The sequence below is a fragment of the Solanum stenotomum genome, chromosome 3, assembly GCF_019186545.1.
Source record: "Solanum stenotomum isolate F172 chromosome 3, ASM1918654v1, whole genome shotgun sequence".
Classification (NCBI taxonomy): Eukaryota; Viridiplantae; Streptophyta; class Magnoliopsida; order Solanales; family Solanaceae; genus Solanum; species Solanum stenotomum.
Window position 1 is genome coordinate 2032541 of NC_064284.1, and position 21869 is coordinate 2054409.

At 33.1% G+C, this 21869-nt stretch overlaps 4 protein-coding genes across 4 annotated transcripts; 2 read left to right on the forward strand and 2 right to left on the reverse strand.

Annotated features, from left to right (window-relative positions):
• The first annotated feature begins 4145 nt into the window (after positions 1 to 4145).
• On the forward strand, positions 4146 to 5081 carry LOC125860401 (uncharacterized protein in LEU2 3'region-like). Its single transcript, XM_049540352.1, has 2 exons — positions 4146 to 4545; positions 4635 to 5081. The coding sequence occupies exons 1-2, from the start codon at positions 4283 to 4285 to the stop codon at positions 4921 to 4923; spliced, it is 552 nt and encodes a 183-aa protein (XP_049396309.1). The 5' UTR covers positions 4146 to 4282; the 3' UTR covers positions 4924 to 5081.
• A 126-nt stretch (positions 5082 to 5207) lies between these two features.
• Positions 5208 to 7932, reverse strand: LOC125860400 (uncharacterized). The gene is made up of 3 exons (XM_049540350.1): positions 7731 to 7932; positions 5532 to 7324; positions 5208 to 5438 (listed from the first exon to the last, which is right to left on the reverse strand). The coding sequence occupies exons 1-3, from the start codon at positions 7816 to 7818 to the stop codon at positions 5343 to 5345; spliced, it is 1977 nt and encodes a 658-aa protein (XP_049396307.1). The 5' UTR covers positions 7819 to 7932; the 3' UTR covers positions 5208 to 5342.
• Positions 7933 to 11470: 3538 nt separating this feature from the next.
• On the forward strand, positions 11471 to 16824 carry LOC125859336 (hexokinase-1). Its single transcript, XM_049539060.1, has 9 exons — positions 11471 to 11907; positions 12952 to 13102; positions 13184 to 13366; positions 14054 to 14128; positions 14271 to 14426; positions 14519 to 14617; positions 14716 to 14846; positions 15541 to 15622; positions 16259 to 16824. The coding sequence occupies exons 1-9, from the start codon at positions 11636 to 11638 to the stop codon at positions 16601 to 16603; spliced, it is 1494 nt and encodes a 497-aa protein (XP_049395017.1). The 5' UTR covers positions 11471 to 11635; the 3' UTR covers positions 16604 to 16824.
• A 333-nt stretch (positions 16825 to 17157) lies between these two features.
• On the reverse strand, positions 17158 to 19741 carry LOC125860609 (auxin-responsive protein IAA26-like). The gene is made up of 5 exons (XM_049540606.1): positions 19355 to 19741; positions 18215 to 18489; positions 17923 to 18070; positions 17469 to 17533; positions 17158 to 17371 (listed from the first exon to the last, which is right to left on the reverse strand). The coding sequence occupies exons 1-5, from the start codon at positions 19693 to 19695 to the stop codon at positions 17349 to 17351; spliced, it is 852 nt and encodes a 283-aa protein (XP_049396563.1). The 5' UTR covers positions 19696 to 19741; the 3' UTR covers positions 17158 to 17348.
• Between the last annotated feature and the right edge of the window lie 2128 nt (positions 19742 to 21869).

Consider the following 21869-nt stretch of genomic DNA (forward strand, 5'->3'; position numbering starts at 1 on the left):
AAAATAGAATGAGGTATATATTGATTGGATGTTCTAGCAGGAAAAGTTTTCTCAAACTGATTTTAAATAACTTTTTATTGAATCAATAATTTATCGAAAATAATATTTCTATTTCAAAAAATATAAATAAGATAAGATTTATGTACTCTACTCTACTCAAACTTTACGGTTATAATTACACCGTATTGTTGTTTGTTCAGACACGTGCCTTCAACGTGATTCAAACGGAGGCCCTTCACGTTGTATGTTATTTCTTTCCTATCATTAATTAATTGTAATTGTTCCTTGCAGAGGCTGCAACTCATGTGGTGCTAACAATATAGAAAAATCATTGGTTACATCGTTTTCGTTTTGATTAGACAAAAAAGTTTTGTGGTCTATAATAACTCTAGCCAATTGGACTCATCCATTAATGTACCTTTACACCCCATCTTAAAACTTCTTTTTAAGGATAATATTTTAGCTTTACACGATAGAAATAAGGTTGGTCGAGTTACACTGATATATATTTATTGGTATAATATTTTAGTTTCTCTTATAATTAGAGAGGAATTTTAAAAAAAAAAAAAAGAAAAAAAAAAGGAAAGGGCTCTAGTACCAGGGGCAGAGGCACATGCAAGTCAGGGTAGTCCAATTTGGATACCCTTCGTCGGAAATCTTAAATAACATATTTTGGACGCACTTGACATAAAGAAACGCTTTTGTAGCCCAGTGATTTCAAGTCCCTTTAGTAGGTTTCATACACCTTGAATGAGTGAGTGCTCACTAATTCTTGGCTCCAACACTGTCTAGTACTATTTGAAATTATTTAACTATTGATGTAATATTACTTTGGTATGGTTGAGAAAATGGTTTTATTTTTATTCTTAATCCGCAATGGAATTCCAGCCACAAGATAATTTTCAATAATAATCAAGTTGAGAAAAGTGTTGAATATTATTTGAATTTGAAAATATGTATTTTTATGAATATAGTAGGGAGAAATAGGGATATAACATTCTGAAAATACTACTATAGTACTATATGATTGAAAAGTTTAATTTCTAGAAAAAGTAGAATGTCATGTTGACACAAGCCAAACAAAGTTGACTAGACAATATGAAACCGAGTTATTTGTAGCTTCTATCTTCTTTCATTTGATTTGATCAAATCTTTCTAGATTTCTAGCGACTATTTAACAACCTCTCAACAAGTCCAATTATTTATATATCTTTTTTTAACAAACTCAACATGATAATAATAAGTTATTTTATGATTGTGCTTCTAGTTATTTCCCTTTTCTTTGCGTTACGTGGTTATCGTATCCAAAACAAAAGGCTAAGGGAAAAAAGTTTTTTTTTTTTTTTAAATTATGTTTCTCAAATAATCACAAAATTTTATAAAATAAAACAACTAAAAGATGGTTCGAATTTTAGAAATGAGAAGCTTCAATAGAGGGTAAAATGGGTTCGATGCGGGCATCTAATCCGGGAGAACAACTCTTTCTTATGCATAGCTGCTCAATTCATCACTTATCATTCCACCGTCCTATAATTCATAAAGAGTGGGGATATATAATAGAATAAGTTGCGATATGAAATTGCGATTTTAAATTAATATTTGAGTATGTGATTTAGTATTATGATTTAGATTTAACGTTTTAAAATTTTTAAAATACATAATTTGAAATTTTAAATCATGATTATTTTTTAAAAAATATAAAAAGTGACCTATAAATTTATATTTTGTAAAAAGAAGAGTTATATTCAGTGTAAAGAGATGTTGAATTTATAGTAAATATTTATTAATAAAAAAATATAAAAATATTTAATTTATCAATGAGAAACTTTAGATAATCTGATACCTTATTTATAAACTTGCTCATTTGAAAAAAAATTATCAATTTTCACAACTTGTGAAAATTTTATAATATAAAAGAAAAAAATATATAATTTAACAAATTTAAATACCATATTTAAATAAAATTTAATTTTATATCAATTTAATTTCATGAAACGGACGTAATATAAAGAAAAGAAAGAAACAAAAAGATTGATGGATAACAGGATAAGAAGGTCCATCGTAGCGAAGTTGTGTTGATGTATTTTCGAATAGACCTAGGTCTTATCTCTTATCTCTCTATATGTACTTTTTCATAACTTGATTTGATTCAATTTTATTAAAATCAAATTAATTTGAACGGTTCAATTTTATCGAGTTTTTATTTTAGTTTTTATCTCATAACTATTATTTTAAATTAGAGTTATAGATTAAATATTACATGATAGAAATACTTTTTCAAGGATGCCCACGTTCAAACATAATTAAATTATAATAATTATTGACACTCTCAAATTCAAAGAAAATATTCAAAGTTAATATATTTTGAAATATGAATATAATTTTTTTTTCACCTTTCAACAACACTTGATAACTAAAATGATGCATGTTGAATTAAGCATTATATAAAATATAATATATATATATAAAAATAAATGCCCTATAAAGTTTTATTAAATGTTATACCCAATAAAAGAATCACAAATATTTCCTAACATATATTTTTAGAGAAAATTCTATTATTTATATATAGTTTTAATTATTTCCCCCTTTTTTCCCATTCAATATCAAATCAAGCCTTTTCTTTTTGTCAGTTTGGTTTGAACAGCCCCCCAAGTCTTTTACCACTTTTCTCTTTATTTTCTATGGTATAGAAAATTTTAGAGTCATAACCCAAAAAGAAAAAAAAGAATTAGGAAAAATAGTTGAAACATCATAGGATTCTTAAACAAAGCCCAAAATATTTGACCTTTTCAAATTACAGTAATGTTCCGTATTTGGAGACTAAGCAGTGCGACTACTTTCACGTTTTTTCTATGGAAAAAAAAAAAAACTATTCTTGACCCCCTCCAAGAGCGGAGCTAGGTGGAGTTCATAGGTTTCGACGAATTCATTAATTTTTTGTATTTATATTAGAAAATTAAATAAATAGATATGTATATTAATTTGTGAATTCCTAACAAAAATGATTGATAACTCAGTTGTAAAGATGAGCAACGAAAATGTTTTTCACACTAGTGTTGTGGGATTGAACTCCATTATCAATATTACTTGATACCATTAGAGTATATATATATATATACTTTGATGATACCAATGATAAAAAAAAAATAGTGATTCAGTGAATAGAATAAGTGGACAATCGAATAATTAGTTTGAGTCATGAGTCTAATCAAGATAAATATATTTGATTGAATCTACTTTAAATTAAAGCTAATCAAGATAAATATATTGAATTGTGTCCGGAAAACAGATTTTAAAAAAGCAAATGGATTTTTGTTGATATGTTTTTCTCCAATCCTAAATCTTGAGGTGTTTCAAAAAATTTGAATAGGATAAAGTAGGTAGAAAAAGTGGCATGCAAGAATGGCCCCCATGTCTCCTAGTCAACGATTTTATCTACAACTTGCTTCTTATCATAAAAAACACAACTAAAAATAAAAAAGAATATGCTTTTGTTTTATTTTTTATTTTAATATTTGTGGACTTAGCTGGTGACTCAGATACTGGTGGCTAATATATATCATAATATTAATTTCATAGTCATAGAGCTTATCCTCTTTTTCTTAACTTAGTGCAATTTTAAAGTCAAGACATTTATTTCAAACCATACGACAAGATAATATCGAATCTCTGGATAAGCCCTACTTATATTTTTTTTCATTCGTTCAATTAAATATTATTATCTTAAATCAAGAATTTCTCTATTATCACAATAATGTATCATTTTTTGCCGTGTTATCTACTTCATTTTTTGACACGTGTATAATACCAAATTATAAATTGAAATAAATTCAATAACTTTTCTCTAAAATCTTGTATTTATATAAGAGAAAATCATTACATATATGCAAAATATTTATTTCGAAGTTAAACGTGTTATATGTTTGATGAAAAATTCAGAATTCATAAATTTTAAATTTTAGCTCAGTGTAACGATCGTGTGGTTGTTTGACAAGTGTCGGTAATTAGTTGGGGGTGTGACGCAAGTTTCTGTGTTCTTAGCTGTCATAAAGTCCTAAAAAGTAAATGTTTAATTTATATCCACACATTATCTTCTTGTACATATATATATATAAATGCCTTCCTAGAAATGACTAACAATCCCATGTTTTGTATTGTATGTGCCTATAAAAGATAAAGACTAAAGCTTATTGCTAACTCACACATTGTTATTATTATCTATTTATCTCATCTTTAAATCTGTTTATTCAATTTCAAGAATCAAGAAAATTTAAATCATATGGAGAAGATTAATCAAGATGAGCATCAATTATGGATGATAGATGAAGGACATGAATTAGATCCTGGTGAAATTTGTGATAATATGAGCCATTCATCTTCATCATCAATTTCATCATCCATTGGTGAAGGATCATCAAACATCTCTAATGGATCTTGTTGTTCATCTTCACTTGATACAACAGATGATGCATCTTCATCACCCTCTTCTGATGATGGAGCTTTGTATGACTTATCATCCCTCATGTCACAACTACCAATCAAGTAAGTATGACTAAAAAGAATGAATCTTGTTATAATAATAATAATGAGAGTGAAAAGCTTATACCTTTTTTGATGTTTATGAATTGCAGGAGGGGATTATCCAAGTTTTATGAAGGGAAATCACAGTCTTTTACATCTTTGTCAAGAGTGACAAGTTTAGAAGATCTTGCTAAGAAAGAATCACCATACAGAAGAAAAATGAAGTCTTGTAAGAGCTATGGTGCTGGATTGGATTCGTATAAATCATACACTCTTCCTAAGGCAACTATATTGAAGAAAGCTTCAAGAGGCTCATCATTTTCAGCATCTTTTACTAATGGAAAGGCAAGTTTTATCAGCAGGAGCAGGCCCCCTCTGATTCCTGTGCAAGAGATGTAGTGTGTAGTACAGAGAAAAAAAGAAAATAAGGAGAGTGTAGTATTTATTCAAACAGAAGAGAGATCTAGCTAGAGAGTGAGAAAGAGTTGTGTTGTATACTTCAATTTTGGATAAGTTATTGCATTTTTGGATATATTATTTGCCCTTGAAAAGTTCAATTCTGTTTAATTACTCTGCAGATATTTGGATGCATTGATCTTTATCTCTCTTAGCTTGCAAAATATTCATAGAAGATAAGTGAATTCTCCATTGAAAGTTAAGATCATCATTTCCTACAAGTTACAATTCTAATGCTTTTGCACTTTGCACTTGATACATTAATTCCTAGAATTTGATCTGTAGAAGATCAAAGAATATGAAACAACAGAGATGCTGTTTCCACTAAAACAAACGAAAAACTCCTACAGTAAATAATTCATTCAAGGGGACATGCCAATACGATCTCGAATTCGACTTGATCTCCTAACTGGGGTTGTCAACAGCACCTTCTTGATCTCTTCTCCATCTTTCTCCACCTGTTTTTACAAGTAAAATAGTTAAAGATTGAAGCTTTAATCTAAATACAAGAAAGGTCTACATTAAGATTTAACTTGAACTTTGCAGCATACCTTTTTCTTCAAGATCTTCTTTTCAGCTGTGAAGCTTCCATATGATGGAGAATCTGTTGGTTGAGCAGGAGGTAAAACAACACCTTTAGATATATTAGTGTTGCTACCTTCTGCTTCAATCATGTTGTTTTTCCTAACACAGCTTCTAAGGGAGCTGCTGACTTCTCCAACCATCATTTCACCTAGTAGTTCAATCTTTGGTGCACTGAAGTGGCTGATTTCTTTCGATGCTTCTTTCGTTGGTCCACACAAAGATGAAGCTTGTGTAATGGATCCAAGGGCAGGTGTACTCTCAAGGTGAGAGTTCCTGCGATTTTCGGAGGGATAATTCAGTGGTTCTTGTAAAGATGAAACCTTTACAGAAGTTTCAGTTTTCTTCTCTAAGAGTTCTCCTTCAACACTAGCAATAGCTGAGTTGTTGAGTATTTCAGCTTGAGGAGTAGAAGCATTTGGTTTCCTTGTAACATAGATGATAGCCATAGAGGCAACCAAAAGCGCTGAAGCTGCTGAAACTCCAACGACAATTACAGCGTTACTGAGTCCATTTTCTTTGACTTCAGCATTCTCCGACTCTATTTCAGTGACAAGATTGCTGATTTCAAGTTCTGTTTCAATTTTTTCAGTTCCTTCTGGTACTATCTCCGGTATTTCTACTTCTCCAGTTTGTTCCTGTGAGGTTTTTTCGACCTGCTCAACGTTGTTGTCAACTTCTGCTAGCTCAAATTTGGAGCTTGAAATGTCATCAAGCAATACTTCAAGGTTCTCTTGTAGCTGCTGCTCATCAAAATCACCAACTTCTTCCTCATCCACTTCATTGGAAATAGTAACTTCATCAGCAGCTGTTGACATGGCTTCCTCCTCTTCATCACCATGTACAACACTATGAGTAACTTCGACCTCCGTGTTGTCCTGATCAATATCAATATCCGCACTCAGTCCTTCCTGTGACTCAGTTGTTTCCTCCATTTCAGCACTTCCCACTTCCAACAACTCCACAGTATCTTCAACAATTTCGACTGCCTTAAGTTCATCAGTAGTTTCTCTTTGACTCAATTCCAGAAAACCACTTTGAAAATACTCTGGCTGATCCACATATGCGCTCTCACTCCCGTAAATTTCATAGAAAACAGCTTCAAAGATGTTCTTCCGAATCACAACACCAGAACCTGAACTCACCACAGAGTCCATGGATGATAAATTTGAGCCTGACAGAAAGAAAACAACCAATAAAAGCAGAATCTTGAAGACCCCTTTCAAACTCCATTCCCGGTCCACATCCTCTTCCATTTCTTCTTCATCATCCTCAACACTATCCTCCACCACATCTTCATCGTTCTCCGGCTCCAGGTTATGTTTTTCAGGCAGATTTAAGGGATCTTGAGTTTGCTGCAATGACACTTGATCACCATCAGATTTCTGGGGATCAAGAAAGGTCCCACGACGCCTATTTGGCTGGTAACGGAGATACTTCGGTCTAGGGCCGAGGTCATTAGTAAGAGGGTCATATGGCTTATATGAGGAATCAACAACAGAGTTGTTTTCTTGATCATTCTCAGATTCAGAGGCATAACTGTAGGAAGCAATAGGTAATTTTCCAGAACGATGTGAGGTCGAATTTGAGGCTTTGTGAGGAAGGGTTTCACAGGTGGTGGAAAGTTCGTTTCTTTCTGCCAAAATTTTCTTCTTAATTGGAATTGAAGCTTTGGAAGCTGCAGATATGGTGGGTGACATGAAATTCTTAGTCATGGGTTTCTGGTTAAGTGGTTGCTCATTTTCATTCGATTCTCTTGACCCTGTTAGTAGAAAAAAAGACATTTATATCAACAAAATAAGACAATTTGTGATGAATACCTTTCACAGTAATCATGTAAAGAAATATGGAACTTTAATCAAGATTGCCCAAGAACATACAAGTATATCCTGAATCCATTTCCAAACAAATATGGAACTTTATTCCCGTCTAACACCCCCCATTCACGCCATAACTGGCTCCAATGGCATGTAAAGATATGACATCTTGGTTTAACTCAACCCAAAACTATTTCACAAAAGATGGATTGTCTAAATTTATATAAGCGGACAGATAGTTCATTCTCCAACTAATGTGTCCCTTTAACCCAATCTAAGGGTTTCAAGAACCCAATTTATGGGTGAGGTCAATTAGTGTAAATATTCATGATTAAGGAAATAGCAACATACCAGAAAGCGAACGATCTGGAACTGCAGAAGACGTAGAAGAACTCAATAATGGAGTCCTTTTCGGTGGCGGCGTAGTACCCATATCCATGGCAGAGTCACACAAGAAATCAAATATCAATTTCTTCTGATTTGAGAAAATTGCTGTTTACTTTCTTTATTTTCCCTCTTTCACTTTTTTCTCTTTTTTGAAAAATTTTGGTATATATGACAGTCAGGGAGAGAGTAACCAAGGAATGAAGAAGATGACCGTTAGAAGAGTAGGTATCCATTTTTAAATCTGAAATTTCAGAAATATGACCGTTGGAGCATGTGGGCTGTCAGCGAGATTTCGTATAACTTACGAAAATTCCACATTCAGTGGGCCGCAAATGGCCCACTCCTTTTGGATATGCAACCGAGTTGGGCTTTTGTGTAGATAGTAGTTTGGGCCAATATTCACTTTTGGGCTGAAAGGCAACTTCAATTGTGTAACCTCGTGATTATTAGAGTCGTTGAAAACTGTGAGATCTCAAGTTAAAATCTAGCATAATCAAAGAGTAACTTTCACATACAGCAAACAAAAAAATCATATTTGTATGCTATAGCAAAGTTTGCATAATTGCGCTCCATAGCAAACATATATATGTATAATTCGCTATACATATACAATGAAAAGCTGTCTATTTCGCTATACATATATACAAAAAGAGCAATTGTATAATTCGTTGGCTCCTCTTCAGAATTGTATAATTTCATTATACAAACATAAAACTGGGCAGGGGAATATTTTTATTGTATAATTATAAGTGTATAGGACGAATATATATGTATTTGCATGTGTATATACAATTTTCTCTCGCTTTATACAAACAGAAACGCAATTTATACACTTCTGTTGTATAAAACGAGAAAGAGAGAAAGGCACAAGAGAACTGTGCAGGAGAATATTTTTATTGTATAATTATAAGTGTATAGGACGAATATATATGTATTTGCATGTGTATATACAATTTTCTCTCGCTTTATACAAACAGAAACGCAATTTATACACTTCTGTGTATAAAGCGAGAGAGGAGAACACAGAGGGAGTGAGCGAGAGAAGAGAGTGGCGAGCGAGAGTTTGAGGGAGAGAGACGCTGGCAAACAGTTTGCTACAGGACACAATTAAATCAAAGTGTGGTTATACCATTTAATTTGAATTATTAGTTTGCCATTATATACAATTTTCCCATAAAAAAATAGAGCAACTTTCACATATAGCAAACACAAAAATCATATTTGTATGTTATAGTTATAATTTGCATAATTGTGCTCCATAGCAAACATAAATATGTATATTTCGCTATACATATACAAAAGAAAACAGTTGTATAGTTTCGTTATACACAAAAGAAAACAGTTGTATAATCTGCTTTGGTATACATATACAAAAGATCAATTGTATAATCCGTGTTTGTATAAAGCAAGAAAGAGAAAGACAAAAGAAAATTGGGCAAGGGAAGATCGTATTTGTATAATCATAAGTGTATAGGACGAAAATATATGCATTTGTATTTATATATACAATTTTCTCTCGCTTTATACAAACACAAACACAATGTATACATTTGTGTTTGTATAAAGTGAGAGAGGCGATTGAGGGAGCGAGATCTAGGAGAGTGGCAAACAAGATCTAGGAGAGGGGAACAAAAATATATGTATATATACAATTTTCTCTCGCTTTATACAAACACAAACGCATGTTATACATTTGCGTTTTTGTTTAAAGTGAGAGAGGCGAGTGAGCGAGCGAGATCTGGGAGAGGGGAGAGAGGGGAACGAAAATATATGCATATATACAATTTTCTCTCATTTTATACAAACACAAACGCATTTTATACATTTGCGTTTGTATAAAAAGCGAGAGAGGCGAGGGAGAGAACGAGAGTGGTGAGCGAGATTCACAAGGAGAGAGGCGAAATAGCAACAGTTTGTTATGTGGTACAATTAAATCAAACTATATTTATAACATTTAATTTGAATTAATAGTTTGCTATTAGATACAATTTTCCCAAAAAAATATGAGGTAATTTCTTTTCATATGTTTTAATTTTTGATGAACAAAGTTATCTTGTAAATGTATTGGTAGGAGGTATAGTAATTCCGTGGAATTAATCGAGGTAAATGTAAGAGCGGAGCTAAATTACATATTATCGATTGGATCGAATGTGGTAACTTTGATTTAAAACCAATAGCATGATCGCATGCCGTGAAAAATGGCAATTGAAGGGTCAACGATTGTATTCATTCAAGTTGTGTGAGGTCAAAGTAAAAGGTTTAAAAGTCAAAACCTCTTGCTTTGGTAATGTGTTGGTCAAAATAGTTGAGAGGCTCTTTCGTTTATTATTTTTATTTTTCTAATACTGAAAAAGTAAGGTCAAAGAAAATGAGAATTTAATAATATTAGAATTTTTGCACCTAATTTCCACTTTGATCAACTGGCCTAAGAATAGGTCTGTAATCTGGTGTATCCCACTCATATATTTCCTTTATAGGTGAATACATCATCACCTCGATTCATCTCTACGTTGCCTTTTTTCTTACTACTTATTTTTAATAAATTTGAGTAATAAATAAGAGATTAAAGTATTTTTAACGATCTTTTTTTAAATAACAATTTTTTTTCTAGAATCATAAGTGTATGGTTCGAAATTTGGTGATAATGAATCAGTGATCGTTTTCTATTTTTATACTATTTGAATTTATAACGTTAGTTTAAATCTTCATATCAAGCATTGATGTATTCTTACTACCAGCTCAAAAATTGATGTATTTGTAGAATTCGTTTTGTAAAAATACAAGGAAAAATTGGAAAAAGTCATATATTAATAGGAAAAATTACAATCAATAAGCATCTTTTAAACATCTAATTTAGAAATAGTGATACTTCAAACATGTCAATAAATTTATATTTTGTTTAAGTTTTCTATATTAATAAAATGTACACAACTCAAGCAAATAAATATCTAAAATATAAAAGTTAGCAACAAAGAAAGATATATATATGATGTGATATTTCTTCTATTGCCCTAACCGTCAGAACAAACGTGGGGGAGAAGGACGTTTTTGGCTGTCTGCTCTTACATCAACATCCCACAAAATATAAATCTTGGGGAAAAAATAAAATTTGTTGATAAATAGGTACAAATTTGTTGTTCTCCACAATATATTATTAAAAAAGTATAAAGATTTCATTTAGAAAATAGGTTAGCTGTTCCTACTTCTTTTGGTTTCGAATAATTCTAGGGGTACTATTTTACTTACGTGTCGAAATCTAATAAATACATTAAACATGGCATATGATAAAATAAATATATAAATCTCAAATAATTTCTTATATTTAAGGGTTATAATCTTATCAAGTATTCGTAAAATTTCTCTCTATCCGTTTCCCTTAATTATTTACTTAGCCAAATCAAATCTACATTAAAGAAATCTAACACTAAAAATAAATACTAAAAGCCTGTTTGAATTGACCTATTTTATTTTTCTTTGTGATCCCTCGAATAATGCAATTCATTAATCATAGAAGAATATTTTTTTCTGTTTTTTTTTTACCAACTACCAAACATAAGTAAGACTTTATTTTTTGTCATTTTCTGTTTTAATACTAACTCTCATTCAAAGCAAAATTATGAAAATCTAAATTTGTAATAAATAGAGAGTAAATATATCCTAATCCAGTCTACAAATTAACCTTAAATTTCCCCCTTTTTTCTCATTGAATTACTGAACTCTCCTTTGATCCGATCTCCTTCTTAACCAACACAGACACCCTCTCTGTAATTTTCATTATTTCTCCTTAAAAATCACAAATTTTTACTTTACTGATTTCATTTTTTCTCAGTGGACCAACTTTTTGCCAACCTCAAATTCCGGCAAAAAAAATGAAGAAAGTGACGGTGGGAGCCGCCGTGGTTGGTGCAGCTGCGGTGTGTGCAGTGGCGGCGTTAATAGTGCACCACCGGATGCGGAAATCTAGTAAATGGGGTCGTGCTATGGCTATTCTTCGTGAATTTGAGGAAAAGTGTAAGACTCAAGATGCAAAGCTTAAGCAAGTTGCTGATGCTATGACTGTTGAGATGCACGCCGGACTTGCTTCTGAAGGCGGCAGCAAGCTCAAGATGCTTATCACCTATGTCGATAATCTCCCAACTGGGTTAGTCTTCTTTTTTAAGCATTGCTTGTATGGATTGAAATCTAGCAGTGATGATTTGTCGTTATTGATGGGTGTCATCAATTCATTGGTAGAAAGGAAAAAAAATGATCTTTTTAGTAGAAATCTGAATCTTTCTTTGTTTTGATTTCTCAAAATGGTCACTTGAACTAATAGTGTTATTATATCGGAAAGTCGCATTTCTTTGTTGATTTCAGTTTTTTCATCAAAGAAAGTGACTTTGTAAGATAATAATTGTAAGTTGAGTTTCAAAATTGAAGCTTAGATGCTCTACGGTTCAGCTGTTATAGATTTGGCTACGGGGGGTTTTTGGGGACGTTAGCTGTGTGGAACCTGATTTGTCAAGGTTAAATATGCTTAGTCGAATATTTAAAGGATCAAAAGCTACTTTCCCTAAAAAAAATTGTAATTGTCTAGAATGATCTCAGATTAAGAATTCATAGCCTCTAGTCAATCGGGACAAGCTGAGGAGAGTACGAATGAGCTAAAAAATCAGTCTTTCTCAATGTTGGTTCTGTTTTATATGGAAGTGTTGGGGAGTATTTAGATATCATTTCCATGAAGTTGAAAAATTGGGAATTCTACTTTGATACTTGTATTTTCTTGTTTTCTACTGCTCTGCATGTCCTCTTTGTTTTATTAAGCTATTCATTGATGTACCTTAGAGAAACTTTATTGGCGGTAACTGAATGTTGCTCACCAGTATAAAGTTACTCCTCAAATTCCCCTGATGTCCCCTGGACATATCCTGAGTTGAAATTGATGTGCTGAGCATTGTCATTCCAATATACGATTGACGTAAAATTTCTTTGCATTGGTTATGATGTGTGATTTGCAGCCATTGTTTCTATCCAGAATGTCAGTATTACGGTGCTCTTTTAAACTGCCAAAAGAGTGTACAGCCAAGTGTGTTGTCAATCATATTAATTCGAGTGATTTGAAGTATTCTGTATGGTGGCTGGTCTAAGCCCATTATGAACTGAGGATATGCTAAATGTTTGTTCCATCAATACCCTTTTAATTTAGTGATGAAGCTGGCGTCTTTTATGCATTGGATCTTGGTGGAACAAATTTTCGAGTATTGCGAGTGCAATTGGGTGGAAAAGATGGTGGTATTATTCATCAAGAATTTGCTGAGGCATCAATTCCTCCAAGTTTGATGGTTGGGACTTCAGATGTAAGTACCTGTTGAGATGTTGTAGCCTGCCATATTCTTCTACTTTGTTTCTTTTGAACTCTAAAGTTGACATGATTTCAGGCACTTTTTGATTATATTGCGGCTGAGCTTGCAAAATTTGTTGCTGCGGAAGAGGAAAAATTTCATCAACCTCCTGGTAAGCAGAGAGAACTAGGTTTCACCTTCTCATTCCCAGTAATGCAGACTTCAATCAACTCTGGGACTATTATGCGGTGGACAAAAGGCTTCTCTATTGATGATGCGGTATGCATTGTCATTGCTACTTTGTGTTTCCTGTTTATTGTAGTTCCTTGTAATTCTAGCCATCCACTCTCTGCAGCTTGTTTGTGTTCTTTCCAATTTGATTTCAGATTATTTTCTACTAGTTCTGAAGATTACATATAGAGTGAACAGTTTGGTTAAACTGGTACTGAAACAGCCTGCTGATTTATATTTCAAAATGTGTTTGGCCTAGACGCTAAAATATGTTTGGCCTGAAAGAATACTTTGATAGTAGATATTTTAAGATTTCATCAGCATATATGGAAGCGGTGTTATTAAAGGTGCAGATAAGTGCTAAATGTTAGGTGCAACCTAAGTTTGGTGCTTCTCTTTGTAGATGGTTTCAATACAAGTACAATTAAGTTTTGTATAAGAAACTAGTCACTAAATCTAGATGAGAAGTAAAACTGCATCACTCCATCTGAATCAGAAAGTTCAAAACATATGGTTTTTCTCATTTCATGTTTCACTTGACTGCAATTTATCCAGTTCCATAGCATTATCTTTTGTGCTTGTAGTTATTTTTTATTGTATTACTTAAACACAAACACACACACTAAATATATTTTATTTAATCATATGTGCCTTTCATTGCTAAAATGGGAACTTGAAATGTCCTTTGCGTAAAAGTCCAATGGATCTAAGTTTGTGCTAGTTGCTTGGACATAGGTTGGCCAAGATGTTGTTGGAGAACTCACAAAAGCTATGAAAAGAAAAGGTGTCGATATGCGGGTCTCAGCTCTGGTGAGTTTATCTGGTGCTGCAGAATATTATTCCATTTAAGAGTGTATGAGGAAAAAAGATACTGATAGAAGTACTTAACAGAAAACATGTTAAGTACTGTTTAGTTGTAAAATATTGATTTTGATTAATGTTTTAATGAAAGGTGAATGATACTGTTGGAACATTAGCTGGTGGTAAATATACGCAAAAGGATGTAGCTGTTGCTGTTATCTTAGGTACAGGGACCAATGCAGCTTATGTGGAGCGGGTGCAGGCAATTCCAAAGTGGCATGGTCCTGTGCCAAAATCTGGTGAAATGGTTGGGATCTTTCAGTAGCTTTTGATCTGCTTTTCTCTTTCACTCTCTGACACTGTTGATAGTTGCTAAATGCATCCTGTGTTTCTTTCTAGGTTATCAATATGGAATGGGGTAATTTTAGGTCATCCCATCTGCCCTTGACAGAGTATGATCATGCTTTGGATAACGAGAGTTTAAATCCTGGTGAACAGGTGCTTGTTTGTCTATTTTTATAACTTCTTGTTGTAGACTTGCTTTATGTTGTGATTACTTAGATGCACATGAGGAATATTTCCATTCATCCTAACAGATATTTGAGAAGATGACTTCTGGCATGTACTTGGGAGAAATTTTACGCAGAGTTCTACTCAGGGTGGCTGAAGAAGCTGGCGTTTTTGGTGATGAGGTCCCTCCAAAGCTCAAGGATTCATTTGTGTTAAGGTACTACTTTGTAACTTCAGAATTGCTGATGAATAATCTTATAATGCAAAATTGCTTTATTAACCACCTAAAAAGCGCATCCAAGTGTGGCTTAGTGGTCAATAAAGTGGGTTAAGAACCATGAAGTTTCAGGTTCAAATCCTAACAAAGTGAAAAACATTAGTTGATCCCTTCCATCTGTCCAGGCCTTTGTGGAATGCAGGTGGGAGGTAGCAAGTATCTTGTGGAATTAGTCGAGGTGCATGCTAGCCCAGATACCTCGATTATGAAAAAAAAAACATGAAAAACAATCTTCATTAATTCTATGCCTAGAGCTGAAGGTCTCATATGATCAACAAGCGTTGGAAAATCCCTTTTCACCTCTCTAATGGGCTATTGGCATAAATGTTGAACTTGTTGCAATTAGATGAAAATCTCACAAGTCAATATCAATTTCTCTCTGCAACATGTCTAGATAATAATGAGTAAAGAGTGGAACATGGGCAGATTTAAGTTTCGAGGAAGCATATTTATTTACATCTGTTTCTGGATGATCAATCAGTACTAAATAATGAGATGGTATTTGCATTTGGAAATACTTCATGTAATTGAATTTTAGTTTCTAATTCACTTGCATCACATGGTATTTGTCTTTTGTTGTCCATTTATCCAAATTCAAACAGCACCTCTGATAAAAATGTTAAACAATATGCAGGACACCTGATATGTCTGCTATGCATCATGACACATCCTCTGATCTGAAAGTGGTTGGTGAAAAGCTGAAGGATATTTTAGAGGTAAATATTGTTTCCTTTCGACTGTTACCAAGAAAAGAAATGTTGTTATTCATTTATGTCTTTACACTGTAGAAAATAAAAGAAGGGCCTCTTTTTGGTTTCCTCATTGCCTATGGGTACAACATATGACATCTTTCCTTGTAGAGTAACTTTCAGGAGAATAGACGGTGAACAATATTACCTCTTCAATTCTGTCACTCTTTAAAACAAAGACTGAAAAAGTTAGAACAACAACACAACGATATACACAGTGTATGCAGCCTAACCCTACCTTGTGAAGGTTGAGAGGCTGTTTTCAATGGACCCAAAAACTGGATAATTTTCTCTTGCTGTGAGCAAATCCTGAAGAAGTATCTCCCTGTATCAGATAGTGATGAATAAATGGAAAATTTTGCTGGCAGTACATTGCAAGGTTTTAGCCCCTAAGATGGCACACCACACAATAAATCTATATACGTATACATCAAAATTATTCGACAAAAGTGCCTAAATGATAATCAAATAGAATAACTGCAGGAAAAAGTGATTGAAGTTGTTGACATTTTTTTTCCATCAACAGTAGTATCTTTACTTCTTGATAATTGATACACACATCAACAAACATGAATTCACACTATTTTTTCTTCTGCCATTTAGATATCTAATACCTCCTTGAAGACAAGGAAATTAGTGGTTGAGCTGTGCAATATCGTTGCAACACGTGGGGCAAGACTTGCAGCTGCAGGGGTATTGGGCATCTTGAAAAAGATGGGAAGAGATACGCCTAAGCAGGGTGGTTCAGAAAGGACGGTTATTGCCATGGATGGTGGGTTGTATGAGCACTATACAGAATATAGAATGTGTTTAGAGAACTCTTTGAAGGACTTGCTCGGAGAGGAATTGGCAACGAGCATCGTTTTTGTGCACTCCAATGATGGTTCTGGCATTGGTGCTGCTCTTCTTGCTGCCTCTCATTCAATGTACCTTGAAGATCAAGCTTAGGAGAGTGTGATCAAATCCATATCTTGCTAGAGGGGACTACTACCTTTAGACTCTATATTTTGCTCTCAAGCGTTTTCGGTATTTTCTCTCCTTTATTGTACCATCAAATGAAATTAATAATATCCCCAGCAGATACTTTTAACTTTTATCTCCAGGAGAGTTTTCCTAGAAGTGCTTTCAAGCACAGAATTTTCATGGATAAAGATCCTTTTACTACCTGACTGGATGATCTTCAATCATTTACTGAAAACATACAGAATTTTCATAGTTTAATTTTAGATTTTATCATTTTTCTTTGTAACAATCCTTTTAAGTTATGTGTGTACCTCAACTAATTCATCTGGTAAACATATACGCCCATAACTTTACCCACAAAACCAAGAAACTTGCTATTATCGACTATACTGAATTATTTGTTGTTATAATAGACGAAACTTGCAGCGGGTTAATTGAAATGGTTTTGCAAAATTGTGAAACTATGCTTCTACTCAACTGCTGATCCTCACGAGAGAACAGTTTAGGTTTTAATTAGAAACTGTAGCACAAACAATCACAAGAAAGCAATGATTATTTTGCCTTGCCAAAAACACAAATATTAGCAGCAATATTCATAATTTACATGATATATTTTTTGCTTCTGCAACTACAGTTGAACAATTAAAAAACATCAAATTCCATACAAAACAAGTCACTCTCTTCTCTTAGATATATGTTGACTCTACATCTCGTTAGCTCATTGATATCATTAGGTCAGCTGCTTAGTTGCACCTGAAACAAGCAAATTAAAGTGTACCAATTTTAGTTCCTAAGTTTCATGTGGAGCAAAAGAATTGTAGTATACACAAATCAACAACTTGGAACTTACGAGTAAGTGTAGAGAGGTCGGAGCTTTTCAACACACGCAGCCTTTTCACAGTAGACACAAACATGCTGAAAATGTCAAACGTTAAACCATTAGAACGAACCGATGAAAACTACTACAGGAATGAAATCGTGAAGGCAGGCCATTAATCTCCAAATAGTGTGTTGTAACCTTTATTGGTGCACTATTGCTTCACACACATGCAACTTTTTTGGCTTATATGAATCCTATCCTATCTCAGGCAGGCTGACAAAAAACACTAAAACGTACACATAATGAAAAGATTCATTCATTTTTTTGTCCTATGGTGTACTACTTTAGTTAAGAGAATAAGAATTCTTTGTAAACTATTTCAGACAGACCAAATATAAAGAGAGCATTAAGATATGTGAGAATATTAAATAATTTAAGTGAGAGTATCAGATCCATAGATAGAGAGAGAGCTAAAGATGCTTACTGCCAAGGGACATCCCCAACAAGCATCCTGTCACCTTCATTATCCTCATATACAAGAGTATATTCCCCACTTCCGTCCAATAAACCACTTATCGCTGTCTCCCCGTCTTCCTTCTTCTCATTCCCACCAGTAGATGGATTATTTTGAGCTAATTAACACAGCAGTAAAACAAAGTTAGAATTTTTAAGTTTTAAGTAACATGTTTGAACAAACACATAGTAGTATTTAATTAGGTAAGGAAGGGTAAAGGGACGAGCCTATTATCCACGGAAAGTGTAGATAAGTAACTAACCAGCAAGAAGGCCTCTAAAAAGTTGATCAACAGCAGAAGAGAGTTTGTCATAGCTGTCATAAGCTTTGAGATCTACTTTCCTTCCAATAGGAATACCATCCATGTTGATCTTAACAAATAATCCTTTCTGACAAATTTCCATTGGTTTTTTGTTTGCACTCTTATTTGGGACCACATTTTGTGTCTCAGTGGCAGATTTCACAGAGCTGCTACTTGCAAGATTCTTCCTAAATGAACGAACTGGAGGCCAACCTACAACTGGTGCTGGTGCAGTCCTATTTTTTTTTTTTTTGAAAGAAGCAACAACACAAGTTAGTTGACAAAACAATATACAATATTAAATTGTCGCCGAAAGCAAAATTTAAGACAGGGCATAACAAGTCATCTTTGTGTTTTGGTTCAAGGGATTAGGTGGATTATCCCGATTCAAATTTTGAGATTAAATTAATCCCATGTGTTAACTAAAATCAGCATGAGATAAAAGGAGGTTTATAATAGGGATTTTAATCAGGATGTCTTGATTATTTTACACCATCCAGTTAAATTGACCAATATAGACGTAGAATGATAACTTCCTACAACCATAAATAATTGTGGCGTCCAAGCGACACCAATTTGAGGATTTGACATTGCAAATTCAACTCACTTCATTAACCACTAGGTCCACACCCTTAATTACAAGGGATAAATTCTAATAGTCTTTCAAGCAATTAATCACGGTATATAACTTGAATCCATGAAACTATGCTAAAATAAGGAACGAATTTCCTGAATTTCGGGTTAATCAAAAGTTGGTGTACACGAAAAGGATATTGTAACAAACAAAAGAAATACGGCTCTATTATGATTCAACAAATTTGCACAATATCACAAAAATAGCTAGGCACGGAATTAGATAAAAAGAAGTATATGCTTGAGCTGGACTAGTACAACAAAACAAAATACCATAAACTGTAAATGTTATCAATAATAACCTTAAAATATAATAGAAAAATCATGCTTTGCAAAATCACATTACACTAAAGAATAGACAACACTATTACAAAGATGAAACAAAGCATTAGTTGCATGGACCACAGCAGTGAATATCCTCTGTCATAAAAAAAAAAAAAGCAAATAAGAGGCAAAAAGCTGAGTTACCTTTTCTGAGCGCTGTTATGCGCAGTAGCTGTCTGTGAAAATGCTTTTTTCTTCTCTGTGCTCTGCAAATCTGCTGTTTTGGTGCAAATTGTCTGAGATGATTCCTGTACCATCTGGCTTTGCTTCTGTGCCGTTGATTGAAGCTGAAGAAATGATGAAAATTTTTGGGCATGGTTATCTTTTGAGATGTAACTAAAAGGGAAAAATGTTTCATCCTTTTCACTAGATGACCAATCTCCGTTTGGAGGACCAAGCCTTAACTCAAGCTTTTTTTCCTCAGAATTTCCATGGTTTATTTCTTCTCCTCTTTGCATAACCCATTTTCTTGAATAACCTTCCATTTTTTACTCAACCAACCAACCAACCAACTCTGTTTGATAATTCCACCTTACAAACTTCCTACATAAAAAAACAAAATCTTGATTACATGAAACTTCACATTAATAAACTTTGGGGAAAAAAAGTTATGAAAACTTGTTGTACCTTGAATCCAGATTGTCTTGAAGAACGAACCCAAAAATGGCAAATACTTTGTGACAAAGAAAAATTTGTATCTTGTTGGGTAAGAGAGAGTGAGTTTTATAAATTTTATGAGTTTCAAGGGTAAGGCATATGAGAGTTAATAATGGAGAAGATGTAAATAGAAGGAAGCTAGAAAAGAAGAGGGAGGGTTATGTATATAGATATAGATAGATTATAGGGGTAGAGGAGATTCTCTTCAGTCCCTTAAAACAGCAAAACGGAATTGGAGCATAACGCACGCAACCACTAATATATTTATTTTTGTTGTTTTTTTTTGTTCAATAAGCAAAGCGTGCTAAGCTGACCACCCTTTTTCTACTTTTCTGACTCAACTCTACAGTAAACCTATAACCTTATAGACTTATTAACACACTTCCCTAAACTTGCTTTTTTACTTAATAATGTATTTATAATGAATACTATAAGAATTTTGTAAACATGCACAGACAAGTGTGAATAGTGGTTGCTTCTAACAATGAAAATGTAAGTTTTTAAACGGTTTATAGTAATGTTTAAGTAAAATAAATTAAGATTAGATAGTGACTTCATCCTTAAATTAGGGAGGTTAAGCCTAATTATTACCAAACCCCGTTTATTCTATATATTGCTAATTATTTTATGAATTTACATGATATAAAGAATTTTTACACTATCCATTGATATATATATATATATATACACTCTGGGTCATTCTCCGATGAACTAAGTGAATCTTTATTGTTTGTATAAAAATAATAGAAGTGAAATAAGGTTTTGGGTTCGAGTTTCCTTGTGTATGAAGTCGTCTTTGTTAGAGAGCGAGACTTTTCAAAGCGAATTCAAATTTAACCAAACTCTAATGTGGGTACAGAACATCGAATGGAGAAAAAAAAAATCTAGATAATGTTAAAATGCTCCAAAAAAAAAAACACAATAAGCTCAAAGTCAAACATGCTAACAAAATTCATCACAATAATTCTATCACAACAATCCTTCTTTATCGGTGTAATATTTCAGGTTGTAATTCCACTATATATTTTTTAGTATAAAACTTGAAATTGTAAATTAATTACTAATTAATTAAACTCCTCGTGTATTGTTATTAGTAGTAGAGAAAGAGTTGGGGATGAAATAGAGAAAGAGACAGAAACAGAGGAGGATTTGCATGATCCGTGTTTTGGCAGTGTAATAAAAAAACATGCACATCCCATGATTTTGTCCGCTTCCTTTTTTGATTCTATTCTTACTGTACACACGCTACCTAAAGGCTTTTTGTTTTTTTTAACCCTCCCAAGGACCACTCACTCTAAATAACGTAACATTAACTTTAAACAACCATAATAAATTCAGCATAATCTCACGAGTAAGATATATACACTGCCGATAAGATAACGTAACCCTCCTTCTTTTGTCTGTGCTTTGGAATTGGCAATCTGAATAAGCTCATGTAAGTCGAGTTATAATAAATGTAACTTCCATGATAATCACCATTAATTAAACCTACTTTTTCTTTTTTGATTTTGACAAATTACCGCATTTCGTGTAATGGAATAGCAAATTGTTTTTCAAAACTGTTGTTAGTCCAATTAGTAGGTAGTTTTTTTTTTTTTGTCTCCTTAAAAGTCAAGCATTTTAGCGTCCGTGTGTCAAATACTTGTTTACTTTCTTTGATTAATTTTAATTTCAGTTTAAATTTGACATTAGTAGTATAATTAAACAATGTGATAGTAAAGCTCCACGTCACACCTTTGAATTTAGAGTAATTTTAGGTACCTCACGTGTGGGTATGGCCTGGCTTCTTAGTTCAATGGCAACAAGCCTACCTGCTTTGGTCTAAACATTTGAAAATGAAATGTATGTCTCTATATATTAATTAATTAATTAATTTTATTGGTCAAGCATGGAATTGTAAACTTGTACCAATTGTTGGTGACATTTTGGTCGTGTTTTTCTTCATGAGCCTACATTTAATGTGTCTCATCATTTCACCTCCTAAAGTCGAATGGTAAGTATA

Excerpts from the sequence above, each read along its gene's own strand:
- LOC125860401 (XM_049540352.1), top strand. The coding sequence starts at position 4,283 with ATGGAGAAGATTAATCAAGATGAGCATCAATTATGGATGATAGATGAA. Across the intron at positions 4,546-4,634 it reads ATGTCACAACTACCAATCAA|GAGGGGATTATCCAAGTTTT; the intron begins GTAAGTATGACT and ends TATGAATTGCAG.
- LOC125860400 (XM_049540350.1), bottom strand. The coding sequence starts at position 7,818 with ATGGATATGGGTACTACGCCGCCACCGAAAAGGACTCCATTATTGAGT. Across the intron at positions 7,325-7,730 it reads TCCAGATCGTTCGCTTTCTG|GGTCAAGAGAATCGAATGAA; the intron begins GTATGTTGCTAT and ends TTCTACTAACAG. Across the intron at positions 5,439-5,531 it reads AGAAGATCTTGAAGAAAAAG|GTGGAGAAAGATGGAGAAGA; the intron begins GTATGCTGCAAA and ends TTGTAAAAACAG.
- LOC125859336 (XM_049539060.1), top strand. The coding sequence starts at position 11,636 with ATGAAGAAAGTGACGGTGGGAGCCGCCGTGGTTGGTGCAGCTGCGGTG. Across the intron at positions 11,908-12,951 it reads GTCGATAATCTCCCAACTGG|TGATGAAGCTGGCGTCTTTT; the intron begins GTTAGTCTTCTT and ends CTTTTAATTTAG. Across the intron at positions 15,623-16,258 it reads AGCTGAAGGATATTTTAGAG|ATATCTAATACCTCCTTGAA; the intron begins GTAAATATTGTT and ends TCTGCCATTTAG.
- LOC125860609 (XM_049540606.1), bottom strand. The coding sequence starts at position 19,695 with ATGGAAGGTTATTCAAGAAAATGGGTTATGCAAAGAGGAGAAGAAATA. Across the intron at positions 18,071-18,214 it reads TTTTAGAGGCCTTCTTGCTG|CTCAAAATAATCCATCTACT; the intron begins GTTAGTTACTTA and ends TGTGTTAATTAG. Across the intron at positions 17,534-17,922 it reads GTTGGGGATGTCCCTTGGCA|CATGTTTGTGTCTACTGTGA; the intron begins GTAAGCATCTTT and ends TGACATTTTCAG.